Here is a 19,989-nt window from a genome sequence, read left to right on the forward strand (position 1 = left end):
ATACATTATTTTTACAGTAAAAAGTCACTAAATTTCAGATTATAACAAAAAAATAGAAAACTTCCTCCTTGCCAATTTATTTTTTTAATTAATTTCTTAAACTGTTTCATATAGCTCTCCTCCCGTCTGTTTAGGAAATCATATGTGCATATTAAGCAATTATTGCAGCATTATTCATGCCTCAATGGCTAGCAATAGCTTGAAAGCACTGAGACTTTAACTCCTGCACCACCAGGGAGGCCCTGCTTTTTACTTTTTGACTAACTGGTAGAAAATTTTAAATTACATTCATGGATAGCATTGTGTTTGTAGTGGACACACAGCTGCAAACATTGAAATAGTTATACAACTTATAAATCAAATCATACATTTACAAAATTTCCACTTAATGGTCTTGAAAGAGGTGGAGATAAAGAACATCAAACTGATATTTTTTAAAGATAATTGAGTAACATGCTGAAGCTGGGATTAGGATTTAGGGCCAGAGTAGATGAAGTATTGGGTTAAAATAGAAGGCTGTTGAAGTAATCTAATCAGGTATGTGCCAGTGGTTTAAAATAAGAAAGGACTTGGTAACAAAAAGAAGGGGATACATCTGAGAAATTCTTGGGAGCTAAAAGGGACAGTCTACAAATCTAAATAAACTTTTGTCTGATTTAATAAAACTAATTGTAAAATAATTCAATCATATTTCATAATTTAGTGAAAATGCTAAACTGCATTTAATCTAATTCAATAATTTAATCAAAACATTGATTACAGATTTTTAACAATTTTATTCATATCACTAATCCACAAACATAGGTGATAACCTCTTTGATATCAACCTTTGTGATATCTTTGTGGATTTGTCACCAACAGCCAGGGAAACAAAAAGAATATAAACAAATGGAACTACATCAAATTAAAAATTTCCTGCACCATGAAAGAAGTCATTGTTAAATTGAAAGGGCAACCTACTGAATGGTAAAAGATATTTGGAAACCATATGGCAGACTAGGGGTTAATAGCCAAACTATATAAACAACTCATACAACTGAACAGCAAAAATCAAAAACAAAAACAAACCATAAACCCTATTAAAAGTGGGCAGAGGATCTAGGCATTTCATTAAAGATGACATACAGATGGTCAACAAACACATGAAAAGGGTAAGTGATATTCTTCATCTTTTATTAGTAGGGAAATGCAATAAAAACCATGATGAGATATCACTTTATACTGGTTAGAATGGCTAGTATCAAAAAATCAAGAAAGAGTAAGTGTTGGTGAGAATGCGGAGAAAAAGAATGCAGTGTTGATGGGAATGTAAATTGATGTAGTCCCTATAGAAAACAATATGAATTCTCCTCAAAAAACTAAAAATAGAACTACCATATGATCCAGTAATCCCACTTCTGTGCATTTACCCAAAAACACTAATTTAAAGATGTATGCATTGCTATGCCGCATGATTCACAACATTTATAGTATGGAAACCCAAGCGCCTGACTAGAGATAAATGGATTAAAAAGGTGTGGTATATGTACACAGTGGAATACTACTCAGGCATAAAAAAGATGAAATCTTGTCAGCTGTGACATGGATGGACCTTGACGGGATTATGCTAAGTGAAATGTCAGAAGACAAATACTGCATGGTTTCACTCACTTGTGCAATATAAAGGGGAAAAAAACCAATGAACAAAACAAAAACAAATTCGTAGACTCTGGCAAGGAATATTGGTTACCAGAGGGAAGGAGGGACAGGAACAGGTAGAGGGGGCCAACTGATTGGTGGTGGACGTTGCTTAGACATTTTGTAGTGACTCTAGTGTGATATATACAGTTGCAGAAGTGAGAAATTGAATACATGAAATGCATACAGTATTGTAAACTAAAATCCCAATAAAAAAGGGAAAATAGAATTCACAAAGTATAGACCCTGGTAGCTTGCTCCTTCACCAGTATTACACTTTGTCCAATAAATTACTTCAAAGTAAAAAAAAAAAAAAAAAAAAAACCACACAAATCTGACAGATCCTTATAATGCTTCAAAGAACAACAAAACCCTATTTAAATGAACTACCACTATGATTACAGAATCCATTCTAACATTTAAACTGATCACAAAGCTATCACAGATCTGACTCCCACGTAATAACTGATGAATGAGGACTTAATGATTTAGTAGAGGAATGAATGATTAAATCATCTGCAGCAATCTCAAGAAGGAAACAAGACGGGCCAGGCCACCCCATCAAGGCTCAGGGGCAGAATCAGCTCCGAGGAAAGAACCGTCAGAATTGAACGGAGGTCCCAGAAAGGAGCCCCGCGGCTCCGTCACTGCCCCGCCCCCCCCCCCCCCCCCGCCGCGGCTAGACCTGCCGGGGTATTTATTCTGGCCCAGCTCAGACCCAGAAGTCGCAGGTCTGCAGAGGAGGTCTACTGAGGGGTCGAATGTCCCAAGGAAGCTGGGAGCCGCCACCCACAGTCAAGGAAACGCAGGACGCGCAGGGGGGCCGCGGTGGAGCGGCCCGCCCGGGAAGCGCTTCCGGGGCAGGGGGCGGGGCAGCCGGAAGTGGTCGGAAGCCTTCTGCGCTCGTTGTTTAGCGGCTGACGGGAAGGAGAAGCCCGAGTTCCGGCGGCGCCGCGGGGCGGCAGTCACGACCAGATCGCTAGCGGCCGCCAGCCTCTGGGAGCGTCGAGCCAGGAATACCGGCTGCGGAGCGACGGGGCGGGCGCCCGCTCGCCTTCTGATTTCACCATGTCGCGGGGCTCCATTGAGATTCCCCTCCGGGACACTGACGAGGTAGGTGCGGGGTATGGGGGAGGGTGGGCGCCGTCTCCTGGGACGCTCTCCCTTCTCCCCTCTCCGCCCACAACGTTTGCCCTCGCCCCCAGGAACCCATTTCGACACCTCTGGCCAAGGCTCGGATACCCTGTTTCCCCAGCCCCCTGCACCCCCCCCCACCCGCCCCAGACTGAGACGCCAGGTCCCCGCAACCTCGGTGCTCCTCTGAGGAGTTCTCGAAGTTCCCCTCTAATCTGTTTGTATTTGACAATACTTTGCTGGGTGCCTAACTGATTCCTGGGTGCAGGGATATGTGAGAGCGCTTGGCACCTCTCAGATCTCAGAGGTGGGTGCTGATGTGTCACTGTGCTCTACCTGCTGCTCAGACTGCCTTTCCGTAGGAAAATAGAGGGTGTCACCTTTTCTGCCTTAGAAAGCCTGTCGTGGTGCACTGTCTCAAGATATTGGTGCTGATAGCATTAACCCCCTTTCTTCTCACGACGTTTCATTCATGGGGTGTCTATGGTTTGAATAAAACTCTTTTAACACTCATGTTGTCTTATTGGATAGCTCATAAAATCCAGTGGTTTTTAAGAGTATTCATAAAGTGGTGTTACCAGGCGTTTCTTATGGTGCCCCACATTCATGAATGTCTGACACACAAATGCTACTTCCATGATTAATGTGCACGGTGGCATTCGACTTTGCATTGCTTCTAAAATTGTGTTTAGCAGATTGATAAACCTTGTGCGTTTGAGTCTATGGGGTGCTTTTCTGCACTTACCTACGTTATAGCTTAAACCGGGTTTGATTTTGTTATTTTTGAGTGAGTAAAGCTTTTTATAGAGATTTATAGTTCTAGTGATTTGAGGACAAACAGTGGGATTTGTTTGCTTCTCTGTTTTTACTTTAATATTGTCTTATAATCTATTTGTCATTTGCTCCTTAAACATTTCTTAACATACAATTTTTCAGCCCTATTGAAAGTAAATACCCATTATCTATGTTGGTGTATATTCAAGAAAAGCAGCAAAGAAGAAACGTTAATTTAAAGAAATCGAGTGAAAGTCTACATTCTGTGTTTTAGGTCATCGAACTTGACTTCGATCAGTTACCGGAGGGAGATGAAGTCATCAGTATTCTGAAACAGGAACACACACAACTGCACATATGGATTGCTTTAGCGGTCAGTATTCATGTAACAAATATTTTTTTATATGTTGACTGGAAAAAATACATGGTTTATGTTTTTAGATACAGTAATAGCCAACTTAAGTGCATGATAAATAAATTGTATCATGTGTATGGAAGTTGTATTACCATTCATGGAACACAAAGGCTGATTTCCTAATGATGTGTCCTCTACTGGTAAATTGGTAGTATATGTTGGTAAATGCAAATGTGTTTAAGCTAAATAGTACTCTATATTTAGTATTTGATTATTTAGTGATTACTCATTGAAGGCTAAGTTATGGTTTATAGATTAAAAAAACCCAGGGCCACCATGTAAACATACTACTTAACATTTTCCCCATAACACTAAATGTTTTCCAATAAATAAACTATATGGTGATTAAGTTCTGGACTAACTCTCAAAAACCTTTTTTGGAGGAAGTGTATCTCAGGCTTAAGTTTTCATAATATGAGCACTATTGGAGGTTCTCAGGAAAAATCACACCAGAAAACTTAAATTTCCAAAACCCTCCACCTGCACCAACTTCATAATGATCTTTCCTTTCTGTGGGAACATTGTAATAAATGATTATAGCAATGTAATATAGTAAATAATGTAATCATTATTCTTAAGCAAATAAGCCACAGGCTACTTTTATATAACGGTGCTTGGTGGCTTCTAATGTTGTCTCCAAGAGTCAGAGAAGTTAATTTGGAATTGTACTTATGTCTATCCAGTGCTCCAGTCTGAGGGTTTCTTACGTGTGGGCTTACAGATAATCTTTTTCAGTGACAAGCAATGTGTCCCTGATTTGAAGTGCTAAGTTTTACTAATCTATGGAGAACAAACCATTAACACTTGTCACACATTTCTTAAAACAAGAAAGAAACTTGGATTTATTTAGTGTGATACTGCCTTTAACAGCATTTACATGAAAATTAAAGTATTGACATAACCTGTGGTATAATAAATTGATTAAACATTGTGGGCTATAGGTTATTACAGAAGAAAGAGTGTAGCTTTGTGAATAGAGGGTCCTTTGTTCAAATTCTAATTGGGTGCTAAATAGTTGTGCAACCTTAGACTAATTTTCTGCCTTCTGAGCCCATTTCCTCATCTAAAATATGTGCAGATAACCACTTCCAGGGTGTTGTTTGTGCGTATGTAGATATAACATATATGAAACCCCTGGCATAGTATGTGGCCCATAGTAGGTAGTTAATAAATGCTGGATATTCCTTTTATTGTCAGTAAATGAAACAGTTGCCCAGGGAAGTTATTCAACAGGCTTAGAGTTAGAGATGATTTTTGATAGATTTAAAGCCAGACCCAAGTTTTTCTATTTAGAAGTCTTTATACCTCTTATTATTGCTTTTTCTTGGGCTCTGCTTGTTTGAAGAACTTAGTTTGAAATCAACTATTTCTAGGTAAGAAGTAAGTTGGAAACATTTGTAGTGATAACAGTTTTTTAACAACTTTATTAGGTATAATTCACCTGTAGTAAGCTACACATAGGGCCTCCCGGTGGCGCAGCGGTTGAGCGCTGGGTTGCGAAGCTGCCCGCAGCCTCTGCGGCGCCGTTCGATCCCTGGCTGCTCCCGGCCACCAGAGGAGGGTCCACATGGTGGCAGACCTCTCCTGCCGCCCGCTGCTCCCCTCAGCAGTGTACTTCGGTCCTTCTGCCTGCTCTGCTCCCCGCTCTGGCTCTGGTGAATTCTCTCACCCTCCTGTGCTTCTGACTGTACCCAGTGCATGTATAAACGAAACAAACGAACAAACAAACAAATAAATAAATAAAACATGCCTCTATAAAAAAAAAAAAAAAAAAGCTACACATAGTTGATGTATACCATTTCAGAAGTTTTGGCAAATGTATATGCCTCTGAAACTGACATTACCATCAAGATGATGAATATACCCATCACCCTAAGAAATTTTCCTCTGAAATCCTCCCTGCCCCCATAGTGCCCAAGCAACTGCTGATCAGCTTTTTGTTGCTAAAGATTAGTTTGCATTTTCTGGAGTTTTCTGTAAATGAAATCACACAGTGGGCAATCTTTTTGGCTTGCCTTTTTTTTTTAAAAAACGAGCATAATTATTTTGAGATTTACCCATGTTGTAGTGTGTATTAGCGATGCCTTTTTACTGCTGAGCAGTAGTCATTGTATAGCTATGACACAGCTTATTTGTCTGTTCATCTATTGAGCTTTATTTGTTTAGGTTATTTCTAGCTTTTGGCTGTTATAAATAAATCTGCTGTAAACATCTGTGTATCACTTTTCTATGGAAATATACTTTAGTAATTCTAATTTGATGCTGTACTTTGTAGCTGGAATACTACAAGCAAGGAAAAACAGAAGAGTTTGTAAAGCTGTTGGAAGCTGCACGTATAGATGGCAATTTGGACTACAGAGATCACGAAAAAGACCAGATGACTTGCTTGGATACATTGGCGGCCTATTATGTACAACAGGCTCGGAAAGAAAAGAATAAGGACAATAAAAAGGATCTTATTACACAGGCAACCCTGTTATATACAATGGCTGATAAAATTATTATGTATGATCAGGTAAGAAATAAGTCATATTTCTTTGAATTGAATGAGATGAATTTGAATGAAGGGGAAAAGAAATAATGAAAAAAAATACCATATTAAAGCAAAATGTGTTTGATAGACAAGATTTTTTAAAAAAAAATTTCTTAAAAAAACCTGGTTGATGTAGTCAAAGGACAAAAAAAGGACTCCTTTTTAAAATTGGAATTTCTTTGATCTTTGTACTGTTGAAGTAATATGGGTAAATTTAGCATATAAAACTTATCCACAGTTTGAGTATTCCATTATCTCCAGGAGAATTCCAAGCATTTTTTTTAAGGAATTTGAACTTTTTGTCATTGTTACTGATACAGAAGATTTGCATTTCAGGATGAAGTCTCAATTTTTAATCAAGAATTGCTTGTTTGTAATTTAAACACATTTTAGTTGATAGAGGAATTTATGTGGTGCACATCTCCTTCCTATATGGTTTTCATTTTAGTGTTACACATTCACGTTAAATTGTGCTTAGTCCTTGATAAATAAAGTTCAGTATAAGATAATAGTGCATTACTCTTTCAGAATCATTTGTTGGGAAGAGCCTGCTTCTGCCTACTTGAAGGTGACAAAATGGATCAGGCGGATGCACAGTTCCATTTTGTACTCAACCAGTCTCCAAATAATATTCCAGCCCTTCTTGGTAAGTCATCTTTGGCAGCCATCATAGGAATCTCCTTTTTAGCACGTCTAGAATATATCTTAGTAATAACGCCTTAGGAACTGGGCTATACAGCAAAGTAGAAGAGCTTTACCTTATTAAAAATGAGGTAAATGATGTGTCTATGATAGATTATTGTTTCTGTTGAAATTACAGAAATAAAATGTAGGGCCTCCCTTGTGGTGCAGGGGGTTAAGTCTCAGCATTATGAAGCTATCCACAGACACTACAGCGCCGAATTTTATCATTGGCCAGGGAGCTAACCCACATGGTGCAGCAGACCTCTCCTGTTTTGCCTTCTGCACCCCTCAGCAATGTATTTCAGTAGATTCACCTGTTTCTGCTCCCCACTCTGTCTCTGGTGAATCCTCTCACCCTCTACCCCAGTTCTTGTATACATAAATAAATATTTAAAAAAAATGTATACCTGTTTGTTATCCACTTCTGAAGAATCAATAAACAATTTTTATTTGGACCATTCCAAGCTACTTTAATTATTGTTTTGTGATATTTAATATAAAGAAAAGATTGTTCCATTTATAGGCATAAACTCATGTGCTTTACTGAAAATAGGTTTTACTAAGAAATCATTGTCTCAATTTTCAAGTATTTCTTAGAGATATTTGATTTAGATATGTTAGTGTAAAGGGTATGAAACTTTAATAGGATGATGCATGTTTATTTTTATAAATCATTACAGGTAAAGCTTGTATTTCATTCAACAAAAAGGATTACAGAGGAGCTCTTGCTTATTATAAGAAAGCATTACGTACTAATCCAGGATGTCCAGGTAAGAAAAAAACTTTAAAGTCTGAGCTATATATGATCCAACTTACATATTAAGGATTAGTAGCTGCTTATAAAGTTAGTTATAGAAAGATGCTGTAGGATTGCTGAAATAACAGAGTTGAGATTTTTAAAAATGTTTGACTCAAATGTGCAGCAGTAGATCATTTTATAATCTTTTTGTAATATTTTTCTCTCCAAAATGTTATTCATTCAGCAAATTGTATTGAGTATCACTTATGTGCCAGACACTGTTCTAGATTCAGTGAATGTATCAGTTAACCAGAGACAAAAGTTCCTGCCCTTACAGAATTCATTTTCTAGTAGGGAAGATATGTAAGATATTGGTAAGGGCTAAGAAGGAAAATAAAGCCAAAAGCGGTATGAGAAACATTGGGAGGTTGCTTAGAAAGGTTGATCAAGGAAAGGCATCATTGAAACAGTGGCATTGGGTGAAGACTTAAAAAAAAATCTGAGGAATGATGGGTGGGAGGTGGGGAAAGGAGGGCTTGGGGTGAAAATAAGGGGGTTGTTATTGTATGCGGAATATAAAAATAAAATTTAAATTAAAAAAAAGATTTAAAAAAAATTTCTGGTGCAGTCATGAAAAAAAGTTTTTGACACCTTAAGGAAAAAGTATATTTAAAAAACTTTGGAATTTAGAAAACACTAAAGCAGTTATGAACATGGCATACCTTAAGTTTTGCATTTAATGACTGTTAACACAAAGCTGAACTGTGTTGTCATATGATAGTTACTAGATTTATATATTTTTGTAAAATTTTAATTCATAGTACACTGCAGGCAGTGTCCTCAGTAAAGGGAGAGAAAACTTTTTTCAACCCTGTCTGAGAGTGGGTCTGACTGTGCCCTGTCTCCTCATAAAGAGTCACTGGAAGGCACAGGGCCCAATGTGGACCAGGAGAAAAATAAATAAATAATAAATAATAAAAAAAATAAAAGTTGCTCTTTAAAAAGTGATACTGAGTGGTATGGTCTCTAACTCCAGTGAAACCAAGTTTGTGATAGACCCAAAGATATTATAATGTAGTTATATTGAGGTTGGTTTAGGGATTTTGCATCCCATAAAAAGAGAATGTTGCATCTATTTTAAAATTTGAACCGTAAAAAATTCCCTAGTTTGATAGATGACTCGATTTTATTTTTTTAGCGGAAGTTCGATTAGGAATGGGCCATTGCTTTGTGAAACTTAATAAACTGGAGAAAGCTCGTCTGGCATTCAGCAGAGCTCTGGAACTCAATTCCAAATGTGTGGGTGCATTGGTTGGACTGGCTGTTCTAGAACTCAACAATAAAGAGGTATGTGAGTGAAAAAATGATCTAACTTATCTGAAACTACAGAGTAATTTAGAAATCAAGATTTCAGATTATAAAAATGTAATGTGGTGACTGCATTGCATAATACCCCTATAATTTGGGTATTTTTCTATAACAAACTTACTTTTTATGACAAAAAGAGTGATTAGTCACACTAATAGAAAAGCCTCACAATTCTGGTAAAGTTTTACCATCAAATGAACTTTCTCCAAGATTACCAAAAACTTGTTTTTTTAGTGATCTCAGATTGTAGACTATTGTAGACTATACTACTGAAGTATTCTCAACTGTTTTATATATAAAACAGTTGAGAATACTTTCAAGTCAAGTAACAAAAAACACATTACAGTGGGATGTTTTATTGTTTACTAAATCATCTATGGTTTTATTGTTCACTAAATCAGTTGTGTAAGGTCTTGGACTTGGCACCACTGTATCATCAAGCCCAGGATTTTATTTCTTTCTGTTAACATGTAGCCTTTCTTCCTCATGTCTGTTACCTCATAGTACAAGATAGCTGCTGGATCTCTAAGTATGTCATCATTATATCAGCCTTACAAGGAAAAGGAGGCAAGAAAGTATAATTAACTTTCTTTAAGAAAGTTCAACCTTGTGTTGAGGAGGAAGCTTCCCATCTTCCTTCCTTAGGTATAATCGTCTAGACGGGATTACCAGGATTTCTTAGCCTCAGCACTATTGACATTTGTACTACATAACTCTTTGTGATAGGGAATATCCTACTTATTGTAGATCTTTAGCAGCATCCCTGATCTTTGCCCACTAAATACCAGCATATCTATCCAGTTTTTAGAACTAAAAATGACATTATCTCCCTTCCCCCCAGTTGAGAACTGTTGCTTTAGACCAATCTCCAGAAAAGGAGAATAGATGTGTTGACTGGTTTAGATCAATCAGGATTCATCCCTTGGGGTTGGAGAAAAGGAGGAGGGAGCTTTCCTTCTTCAAATCACAAGATGTACACAGGCAGCAAAGTCTTTTTCTGTTTTCAGGGTAATGGGGGTTGGGAGCAGTTAAGTGACGGTTGGATAATCCAGAAACATCTGCCCCATCAACAAGAAAACTAGGATTAATAAAACCAGCGTGGCTCTTTATGCAGAGTTGGGAAGTGGCAACTAATAAAGTAGACAAATATCAAGTAGGAGCCAAAAAAGAAAATAAATAGAAGGAAAAAAGTCACACTAGCAGCAACAATAAAAAATGATGAAGGATTATAAGACAAATTTAATCATAAATGCAATACAGATATTTTAAAAAATCTTAAAGGCTTCCAGTTCATGTCACAGTTACAACATAGCACAAGCTATTAGCTTTCTCAGTCCAAAGCCTGGAGCAGCAAGGAGAAGAAACTATGTGGAACTCAAGAATTAAACTACAACCTGTAAGAAGCCACTTAGGAGGACCTCCCCAGTGGCGCAGCCACTGCAGCGCTGGCCGCCTGGTGAGGGTCCCACATGGTGCGCAGACCTCTGCTGGCCCGGTGCTCCCCCAGCAGTGTATTTCGTCACTCTGCCAGTTCTGCTCTCCGCTCTGGCTCTGGTGAATTCTCTCACCCTCCCGCGCTTCTGACTGTACCCAGTGCTTGTATAAATAAATAAATAAATAAATAAATCTTTAAAAAAAAAAAAAAAAAGAAGCCACTTAGGAGATAGGGAAAGAAAATGGGGAGAAGCAAGCCAGGCATCTTGCTTGGGAAATAGTCACAGTGTAGGTATACATTTAGCAACACGGTTATTGTCTTTAAAACATGTTGAGCCACAAAAATAATCAGAATGAGGTTTATAGCACATACTGTTTATATTTGTTTAATAAACATAAACAACATTACATATTTTATGAGATACATGCACACATGGAAAATATACAAATCACATTAAAGTGGATGGTTTTGAATAGAAGGGGATTAGAAGAAGGAATTAAGAAAGGAGAAAAATATAAAATAGAAGCAGATAAGAACTGAAAAGTATGACATACAGTGAACAAATTTTTGCTAATGAATTTGACTCATTAATTGAAATCACAAACTCAAGCCAATAACCGTTAAAGAAATTGATTCAGTAATTGCCTAGGTTATCTTACAGTTAAGTTTTACCAAATCTTCAAAGAACAGATAATCCTCACCTAATTCAAGCTTTCAGAGAAATGAAAATTAAGAACACTTTGGGTTGCTTTTATATATAATCTTAATTTTTCAAAGGCAAAAGGGAAAGAAAATGTATTGGGCAGATTATGTTTGTGAAGGTATATACAAGACAACAACCCCATTGTGATTGAGTTTATCCCAGGAATACAAAGACATTTCAGCATTGAAAATCTGTAACTCTATATCATCAAGAACATACTGAGACCTAAAGGGGGAAAAAAAAAAACAACAATATGACTATCTAGGTACAGAAAAAGCATTTTGAGAAAATTTGTCACTATTCTTTTCTAAGAATAGAAGGTATTACAGAGACACTATCATTTGGTTATCCAGTAGCATTTTCACTGAAATAGATAGTTGTTTCCTAACAACAGAATCCCACCCAGTTTTATTCAGGTCATAAGCAGAGATCCTTTGAATCCAACAGTTTCCAGAGAAACTGCTGATCTAATTTAAACTACTTCAGTAAGAATCAAGGACCAAAATAGTTTTGAATAACAGTGAGATAGGGTGAGAGCTTGCTTATAAAGCTATTGTGATAAAGCTAGTATGATATTAGCACAATGTTCTAGAAAGACCAATGGAACAGGAGAGCTCAAACTGACCTGCGTATAGATAGAAAGTTGAATACAACATAGGTGGACAGCCAGTGGACAATTACTAATTAAAGTTTATATCCCTACTCATAACAAATAATTAATTACAGATACATTAAAGACTGAAAAATAAAGCTAAACTTTTAGAAGATAATGTGTAAGCATTGATCCATTGCTACAATAGGGATAAAACTTTAAGACATTAGGCTGTTAAAAAAATTATGCTAAATGGAAGAAGCCTTAGTATGATTCCAGTTATATGTAATGTTCAGAATAGGCAGATCTATAGAGACAGAAAGCAGATTAGTGGTAACCTACGGCTGGGAGTAGAGGGGATTTGGGACAGTGTCAGGGTTGTGGATAAGTAGAAAATGACTGCTAATCAGTATGGGCTTTCTTTTTATAATAATGGAAAAGTTCCTAAATTAGATTGTTGTGGTTAGATGTGTAATTCTGTGAACACACCCAAAAAGTTAAGTTGTTTACTAGGATGTAACTAGTATATCAACTATATCTCAACAAGACTATTTTAAAATGCTGTCTTTTACAGTATTTTCTGTTCCTTGCCTTAGGGATCATCACTGAATTATTTACAACTATGATATCAAGTATTTTTGTTACATGTACCCAGTATCAGAGAGCAGGAAATGCTTCCTGGGGCTGCTTCTGCAATTAAGTTTGTTAGGAAAACTAAATTGTAACAATGTAACTGTTTGAAATTATTTTATCCTGGTGAAAACATACTAAAGTAAAGGTTATATTTTAGAATATACATATGCACGCACCCACACATATATGACCTTATTTTTTTAGGCTACGAAGAAAACTTTGAGAAAGTATGTTTTTAAATAACTTATCTATTTATATATATTTTACATCATTGGTTTTTTTTTTTTTTCAATGTTTGCTTTCTTTTCTCAGGTGTAGTCCCCATAGAATTTCCATGACCAGCTCACCCATGCATCATCACCTTGTGCTCTTCCTTCCCCCTCCCTTGCAGAATGTCTCTGGTTTATAGTTTTCTGTTTATTTTTGTTTTGTTGTGTTTGAGAAAGTATTAATTAATGTTTTCCTCAACTCTGCCATTGGTTTTCTTTTAGGCTGATTCCATCAAAAATGGTGTCCAACTTCTTTCCAGAGCCTATACTATTGATCCTAGTAACCCTATGGTATTGAACCACTTGGCAAATCACTTTTTCTTCAAAAAGGTAAGAAAAGTAATTTATTATCCTGATTTTTGTTTTTCTGTACTGCAAGTGATACTTTATTCTTTTAACTTGGAAAGAAATTTGAAAATGTCAAGAATTTTTTTCAAATGAGTGTTTGTATTAGCTATCTAGTGGTGGTACTTTTGTTTATGTATTGACCTTTGTTGTGATAGGCATGCAGAGATCAGCAAGACATGGCTTTTTCACTCAAGAAATTCAGTTTGGGCCTCCCTAGTGGCACAAGGGGTTAAGTCTCAGGGCAATCAAGCTATCACCAAACATTACAACATGAGTTCAGTCCCCCGCCAGGGATCTAACCCACATGGCAAAGCAGACCTCTGCTCTCTTGCCCGCTGCTCCCCTCAGCAGTGTGTTTCAGTAGATCTGCCTGTTGCTCCCCACTCTGTCTCTCCTCTGGCCTGTGCTCCAGTTCTTGAATGCATAAATAAATAAAAATGAATCTTTAAAAAAAAAAAATTCAGTTTCATAGACAACACAGACATGTAAACAAATGTAAATGTTAAAAATAAAAGTTTCTAACCTGCTGTGCTAGAAAATTGAAAGAGGAAGTGGTTATGAAAGGTTTCACCAAGACAGAAAAAGCTCTTGAACTAGGTTTTTACAAGGAACACACCTTTTAACTAGGTATTTAAAAGGAGTCTATGAAATAATCTTAGTACTTTGGATTAGTAAAAGCATAGCATACAGGTTTATAACAGGCAGTTCTTTGGATGCATATAGGGACATTTGTTTGATATAAGAAGGTTAGGCATCAAAGAGTCTTTGAGATTTTTGTTTTTGCACATTGATCATGATAAAAATTTTCAAGTTGCCACTAATTCTATAGAAGCAATTATTTTAATTTTCTTTAAATACTAAATCCAAAATTTCATTGGCAAAATTCCTACTTAGTAAATATGAAAGTTTAACCTGCCATGTCAAAACCAGGTACAGGGCCTCCCTGGTGGTGCAGGGATAGTGTAGTCTCAGCACTTTCAAGCTATCGCCAGCCACTGCAACATGAGCTCAATCCCTGGCCAGGGAGCTAACCTACATGGCACAGTAGATCTCTCCTGTCTCACCCGCTGCTCCCCTCAGCAGTGTATTTCAGTCAGTCCACCTGTTCTGCTCCCCACTCTGTCTCTGGTGAATCCTTTACCCCCGACCTCTGGCCTGCACCCCAACTCTTGTGTGCATAAATAAATCTTTAAAAAAAAAAAAGGTACTAAGTTAAACTAAGAAGTTAAAACTAGTTAAATAGCAATTTAGGTAAATGTTTATCAAACTGTGACAATCCTTATTTATAATAGGTACTATGTTATTATTTTGTTATCATCATTAGCATTCAGTGTTTACTAAGTGCCAAAAACACTGCTAAAAAGTGCATTCCTGAATTTGCTGATACAATGTTCACAACAATCGTAAGAGGTAAGTAATATTGTCCCCATTTTGTGGATGAATAATTGAAGCAGAGCTACTAGTGTGAGCTCGCCCAGCTATAAGCCATAATGTCTTACCCACTCTGGCTTTAGAAGCATACTCCCCTTTCATAATGAATTATTGACTAGTCTTTAGGCTCTCTTATACTAAAAGGGGTTTAGTGACAAGTTGGAAATGTATCTTATAAGTAAATAAAATATTACTGTTTAAGATGTGAAATAGTTTCATAAGTCAATTTGGTTGTTATTGAAAAAACAAAAGACTGATTTTTAAATACTTGACTACAAGATTTCCCCTGCTGTCAGAAAGTAGAACATTCCTATTTGTTATGTCTTCACAGATTATTTTGAGAATCTTGCAATGTTCAAAAAATTTTCCATCAAATAAATGGTAATAGCATTCCCAGACTCAAAAAACCTGCCAAATCATATCAAATGGGAACCTTCTGTTTTTATATTAGATACACAGGAGAAATGTGTATCTAATAATCAGTGCTCACAGTTGTTAGGACAGCTTCCTTGAATCAAATAGAAATGTTCAGCTTTTAATTTTCAGTGCTAGTTGCCCTTCCGCTACTGACAAAACCTGCCTGCATTTTATAACAGTTGGTATAGACAGAACCTTGTAGATGTCATAAGTGGAAATAAATGGCATAAGTGGCATAAATGTAAATGAAGCCAAATCAGTGTGAGTGTTAGCGAACACCTAGTCTGTGATTCAGTGATGTAAGGTTATCTTGCACCGAATTTATGTCTTTAATGTTTACAGAGATGTTTTTCTCAATTTGTCATGACAGCTGCCCTGAGAGGTAGGCAGGATATTTTTATTTCCCTTTCTATAGATAAGAAGATCGTTTAATTCTCTGCCCACTGCACTTCATTGCCTCCCCTACACAAGAATAATTTGGCTATGAAGAAAAGATATTATTAAGATTCCAGACACTGCAATAATTTTCACTGGTAAAGTAGGTTTAGAGGTGGGGGGCTAACTTGACTCCTGGAGCAATTAACATAGACCTCCAGAAAGAGTTAAGAATTGAGCTTGGTCTCTTGATCAGAAACAAGCAACCAGAATGCAAAGTAGATCAAGAAAAAATATTGTGAAGGAAAACATAGTTTCAGTTGTTCCATAGATGATGTGAATGAGGATTTTTTTTTTAAAGATTTATTTATTTATGCATACAAGAACTGGGGTGCAGGCCAGCAGTGCAGGGGGTGAGAGGATTCACCAGAGACAGAGTGGGGAACAGAACAGACAGATTGACCAAAATACACTGCTGAGGGGCACAGCAGGTGAAACAGGAGAGGTCTGCTGCGCCATGTGAGTTAGCTCCCCGGCTGGGGATTGAACTCGTGCTGCAGTGGCTGCTGATAGCTTCATAATGCTGAGACTTAACCTTTTGTGCCACCAGGGAGTCCCTGAATGGGGATTTTAAAATGGAATCTAATCTTCAATGTACTGTATGTTCTATTTCAAGTAGAACTGTTTTATTCTGTAAAACAGTTATATTGTGAGTCATGGAGTAATAAAGTGAAATAGAAAAATTAATGTAGATTCCAAAGCAAAATAAACCCAACATTTGATTCTTACCCTCATCCCAGTGAACAATATAGAAATTTAGCTAAAAGGTTGTGTAACATAGTTAAAAGGGTAGAGTCTAGATGATCTGGTTTCATTTCAGGCATCACCATTTATATAATTTGGGCAAATAAATTTATTTCCTTCAACTTTAATTTCCTCACTTGTAAAATAGTAGTAATACCCACTTTATAGGATTTGTGAAGTGGTAGTTATGAATAAATGTAATACGCATCTATTTCCCACTTAACCTGTGGGAAATAGTTACTGTTAAACTATAATCACATCATTATTCCTAATGTTTAAAAAAAAGTAAAGATTGACCTTTGACCAAACAAAAATTGTACATCAGACCAAATTTCTAGTCAAGTGAATAAAGTACATTCTTTTTAAAGCCAGAAAATTGTTTTCTACCTTTGCTCTATAAACTCTGACCTAGAAGGTAGTTGAGCAATCCAAATGAAAGTCAGGTCTAGTTGTAAGGTCATGCTAGGTATGTGTTCAAATAGAGCTGAATTCAAATGCAAGCCCTGGCACTTGTTATCCTTATATAAAAAAAAAAAAATTTCCTTTGGAGTCAGAAAAAAAACTAAAATCATATTCTAACATTCCCACCATAACAACACACTTCACTTCTTTAAGCCTCCATTTCCCTGTCAAAAAATGGTAATAAAGACTCTTTGCAGGGTTTTTTTATTAAGATTAGAATATATAAGTATAATAGATGGAATAGTGCTTGGAACATAGTTGTTCACAATAACGTATAGCTCCTATCATTACTGTTAATAAGGACTTAATCTCTCTTAAGTTTTCTCCTCACAAAACAGTGCTATTTAATACCTCAAAGAATAGTTGTGGGTAGTAAACAAAATAATATATGTAATAGGCAGATATAAAGTACTGGATAAATGACTTTTCCCATCTCCTGAATTTATCAACAAGAAAGGAGAATGAAAAAAATCATGTGTAATTCTGTATACAGTGCTATTACTGTTAATCCAGCTAACAAATTTTTTTAGATGAAATTTGAGGAAACCTTATGATTGAGACTGATAGAGTCATTAGAGTTCACTCAATTGACGTTTGGCTCTTCATTATTCAGGATTATAGTAAAGTCCAGCACTTGGCTCTCCATGCATTCCACAACACAGAGGTGGAGGCTATGCAAGCAGAAAGTTGCTATCAGCTGGCTAGATCATTCCACGTCCAGGTAAGATAATTTTATACTGTCTTCAGATAATCTAATTCTTTTGTTTTATCTCTGGTTTTTCAAGTCTTTTAAAAACTTTTGTATGTATCATCTACCCTGTTTTATTTTCATTTTTTAGGAAGATTATGACCAAGCTTTCCAATACTACTATCAAGCCACACAGTTTGCCTCATCCTCTTTTGTGCTGCCATTTTTTGGTTTGGGACAAATGTATATTTATCGAGGAGACAAAGAAAATGCATCTCAGTGCTTTGAGAAAGTTTTAAAAGCTTATCCTAATAATTATGAAACTATGAAAATTCTTGGCTCTTTGTATGCTGCTTCAGAAGATCAAGAAAAACGAGACATTGCCAAGGTACAGTTAAAAAAAAAAAATCTAAACTATTGTCCATTAGCTATCCCTAGATTCTCACTTCTCATTTCTTGGTATTGCTAGTAGAGATATGATAGAGGCAGTTTTGTTAGATGAGCTTGATCCAGTTTTTCGAAATAACAGACACTTTAATTTTGACAACGTATAGATGGAGTGCTTTAGCTTAATGATCTCTTTAATCCCAGGGCCATTTGAAGAAGGTCACAGAACAATATCCTGATGATGTTGAAGCTTGGATTGAATTGGCACAGATCTTAGAACAGACCGATATACAGGTATAGCCACAATGCTTTTCAGTTCCTGCTTAATGTGCTTTTTGTAAACCTGGTATAGTATTTCTCATTTTCACTTATACTTTAATCTGTCCACCATAAAATTCAGGGTGCCCTTTCAGCTTATGGAACAGCAACACGAATCCTTCAGGAGAAAGTGCAGGCTGATGTCCCTCCAGAGATTCTAAATAATGTGGGTGCCCTCCACTTTAGACTTGGAAATCTAGGAGAGGCAAAGGTAGGAAAGTAGAAATAGTCATATCTTTTATTCAAGCACTTTTTTTAGATGCATCAACTAAGTCTTTTAATAATGTGATTTTCTTTTCTCAGAAATATTTTTTGGCATCATTGGATCGGGCAAAGGCAGAAGCTGAGCATGATGAACATTATTATAATGCTATTTCTGTTACAACATCATACAATCTAGCAAGGCTATATGAAGCAATGTGTGAATTCCATGAAGCAGAAAAACTATATAAAAACATCTTACGAGAACATCCCAATTACGTTGATTGTAAGGATTTTAAACTTTTTAAAATGTATTAAAATTCCCATAGCTGCAGTAAAAATTTAGCCTTAAAAAAAAAATCTTTCTTAGAACCACTAGTAAAAAATTTTGAAGCTTATTTTGTTTCCTTTTCTTCAAGGCAAATTTGTTGCCCCGGTGAAGTTTGATTTATGCCAGAAACTAAAAGAAACAACTAACAGCCACTTGGACTGTATTTCATAGACTAGATTATCTTCAGTGTGGTCAAGTGCCTTATTAGACTTATAACAACTACTTGATATATTTGGCGATGGATTTACCGTTATAATAGTTCTACTTTGATTGTACTTAAAACATTTTGCAGTGTTAGTAATAGTAAGGAAGGACAGTATTTTTTCTTGCGTGATTATTGAAAAATCCTACCTTGAGTTTTTACAACCTAAACATAAACTGAAAAGTTTTTAATTAGAACAAATTGACATAATGTATTCTTTGAACTGTAATGTTTTAACTGTGGTCAATCAGGAGCTATTAACTTGGCCCCTGTCATACTGATATGAATGCAAAAGTGATTTAAAATAATTAAAATTTTAGTTGAATGCCAGACTGTATTTGAATTGAGTTGATAGGCAGAAGTCAGCCTTTATTGGTTTCTTAAGAAAAGGGATATTGGGCCTCCCTGGTGGCGCAAGGGTTAAGAAGCAACCTATGAAGCGATCTGCAGCCACTGCAGCACTGCAGCACGTCCTGGCCAGCCAGGGAGCAATCCACATGGTGCAGCAGACCTCTCCTGATTCGCCCACTACTCCCCTCAGCAGTATTCTTTGGTCAATCTGCCTGTTCTGTTCCCCACTCTGACTCTGGTGAATCCTGCCCCCCCCCCCCCCCGCCTCTGCCTCTGGCCTGTCCCCCAGCTCTTGTATGCATAAATATATAAATATTTTTTTAAGAAAGAAAGAAAGAAAAGGGGTATTTTCTGAAGAAAATAACTTCTATTTGATAGTACTTTTTTATTATGTAAATGTAAGAGCCACTGTTGGAGCCTAGTGTTTCTGTCAAGTAGCCCCTAGTAGTCCATGTTTCCACTGTTTTGCCCTATAACAAGTAACTTTTTAAGAAAATAATTGACTAGTATGCATTAGAAAGAAATTGGGAACAGGAAACAGCGCCAAGCTTTTTAAATAACTTAGTTTGAGTTAAGGATTTGGACCTTTGGGAGTGGAGTAGAAGAAAGAAGTTTGAGATTTCAAACAAGACCTGATTGTTAATTGGTTATATTTGATGCTTGATGTTTTTCATCTGTGAGACATTTCTGTTTATGATTAACAAGAGATGATTGTTTC

General features: G+C 36.6%; 1 protein-coding gene across 1 annotated transcript in view; it reads left to right on the top strand.

The window, feature by feature from the left end:
* The first annotated feature begins 2,581 nt into the window (after positions 1-2,581).
* The window catches only part of CTR9 (CTR9 homolog, Paf1/RNA polymerase II complex component), a 28,546-nt gene continuing 11,138 nt past the window's right edge, over positions 2,582-19,989 (top strand). The window contains exons 1-12 of the mRNA XM_037522667.2: positions 2,582-2,790; positions 3,860-3,958; positions 6,276-6,515; positions 7,062-7,179; positions 7,898-7,987; positions 9,155-9,303; positions 13,179-13,286; positions 17,407-17,514; positions 17,633-17,869; positions 18,073-18,162; positions 18,269-18,397; positions 18,490-18,673. Coding sequence (XP_037378564.1) covers positions 2,746-2,790; positions 3,860-3,958; positions 6,276-6,515; positions 7,062-7,179; positions 7,898-7,987; positions 9,155-9,303; positions 13,179-13,286; positions 17,407-17,514; positions 17,633-17,869; positions 18,073-18,162; positions 18,269-18,397; positions 18,490-18,673 — 1,597 coding nt within the window. The 5' untranslated portion in view covers positions 2,582-2,745. The remainder of the gene's footprint in view (positions 2,791-3,859; positions 3,959-6,275; positions 6,516-7,061; positions 7,180-7,897; positions 7,988-9,154; positions 9,304-13,178; positions 13,287-17,406; positions 17,515-17,632; positions 17,870-18,072; positions 18,163-18,268; positions 18,398-18,489; positions 18,674-19,989) is intronic.

Source organism: Talpa occidentalis, unplaced genomic scaffold (genome assembly GCF_014898055.3).
Source record: "Talpa occidentalis isolate TD23 unplaced genomic scaffold, MPIMG_talOcc4v2.1 talOcc4.3, whole genome shotgun sequence".
NCBI lineage: Eukaryota > Metazoa > Chordata > Mammalia > Eulipotyphla > Talpidae > Talpa > Talpa occidentalis.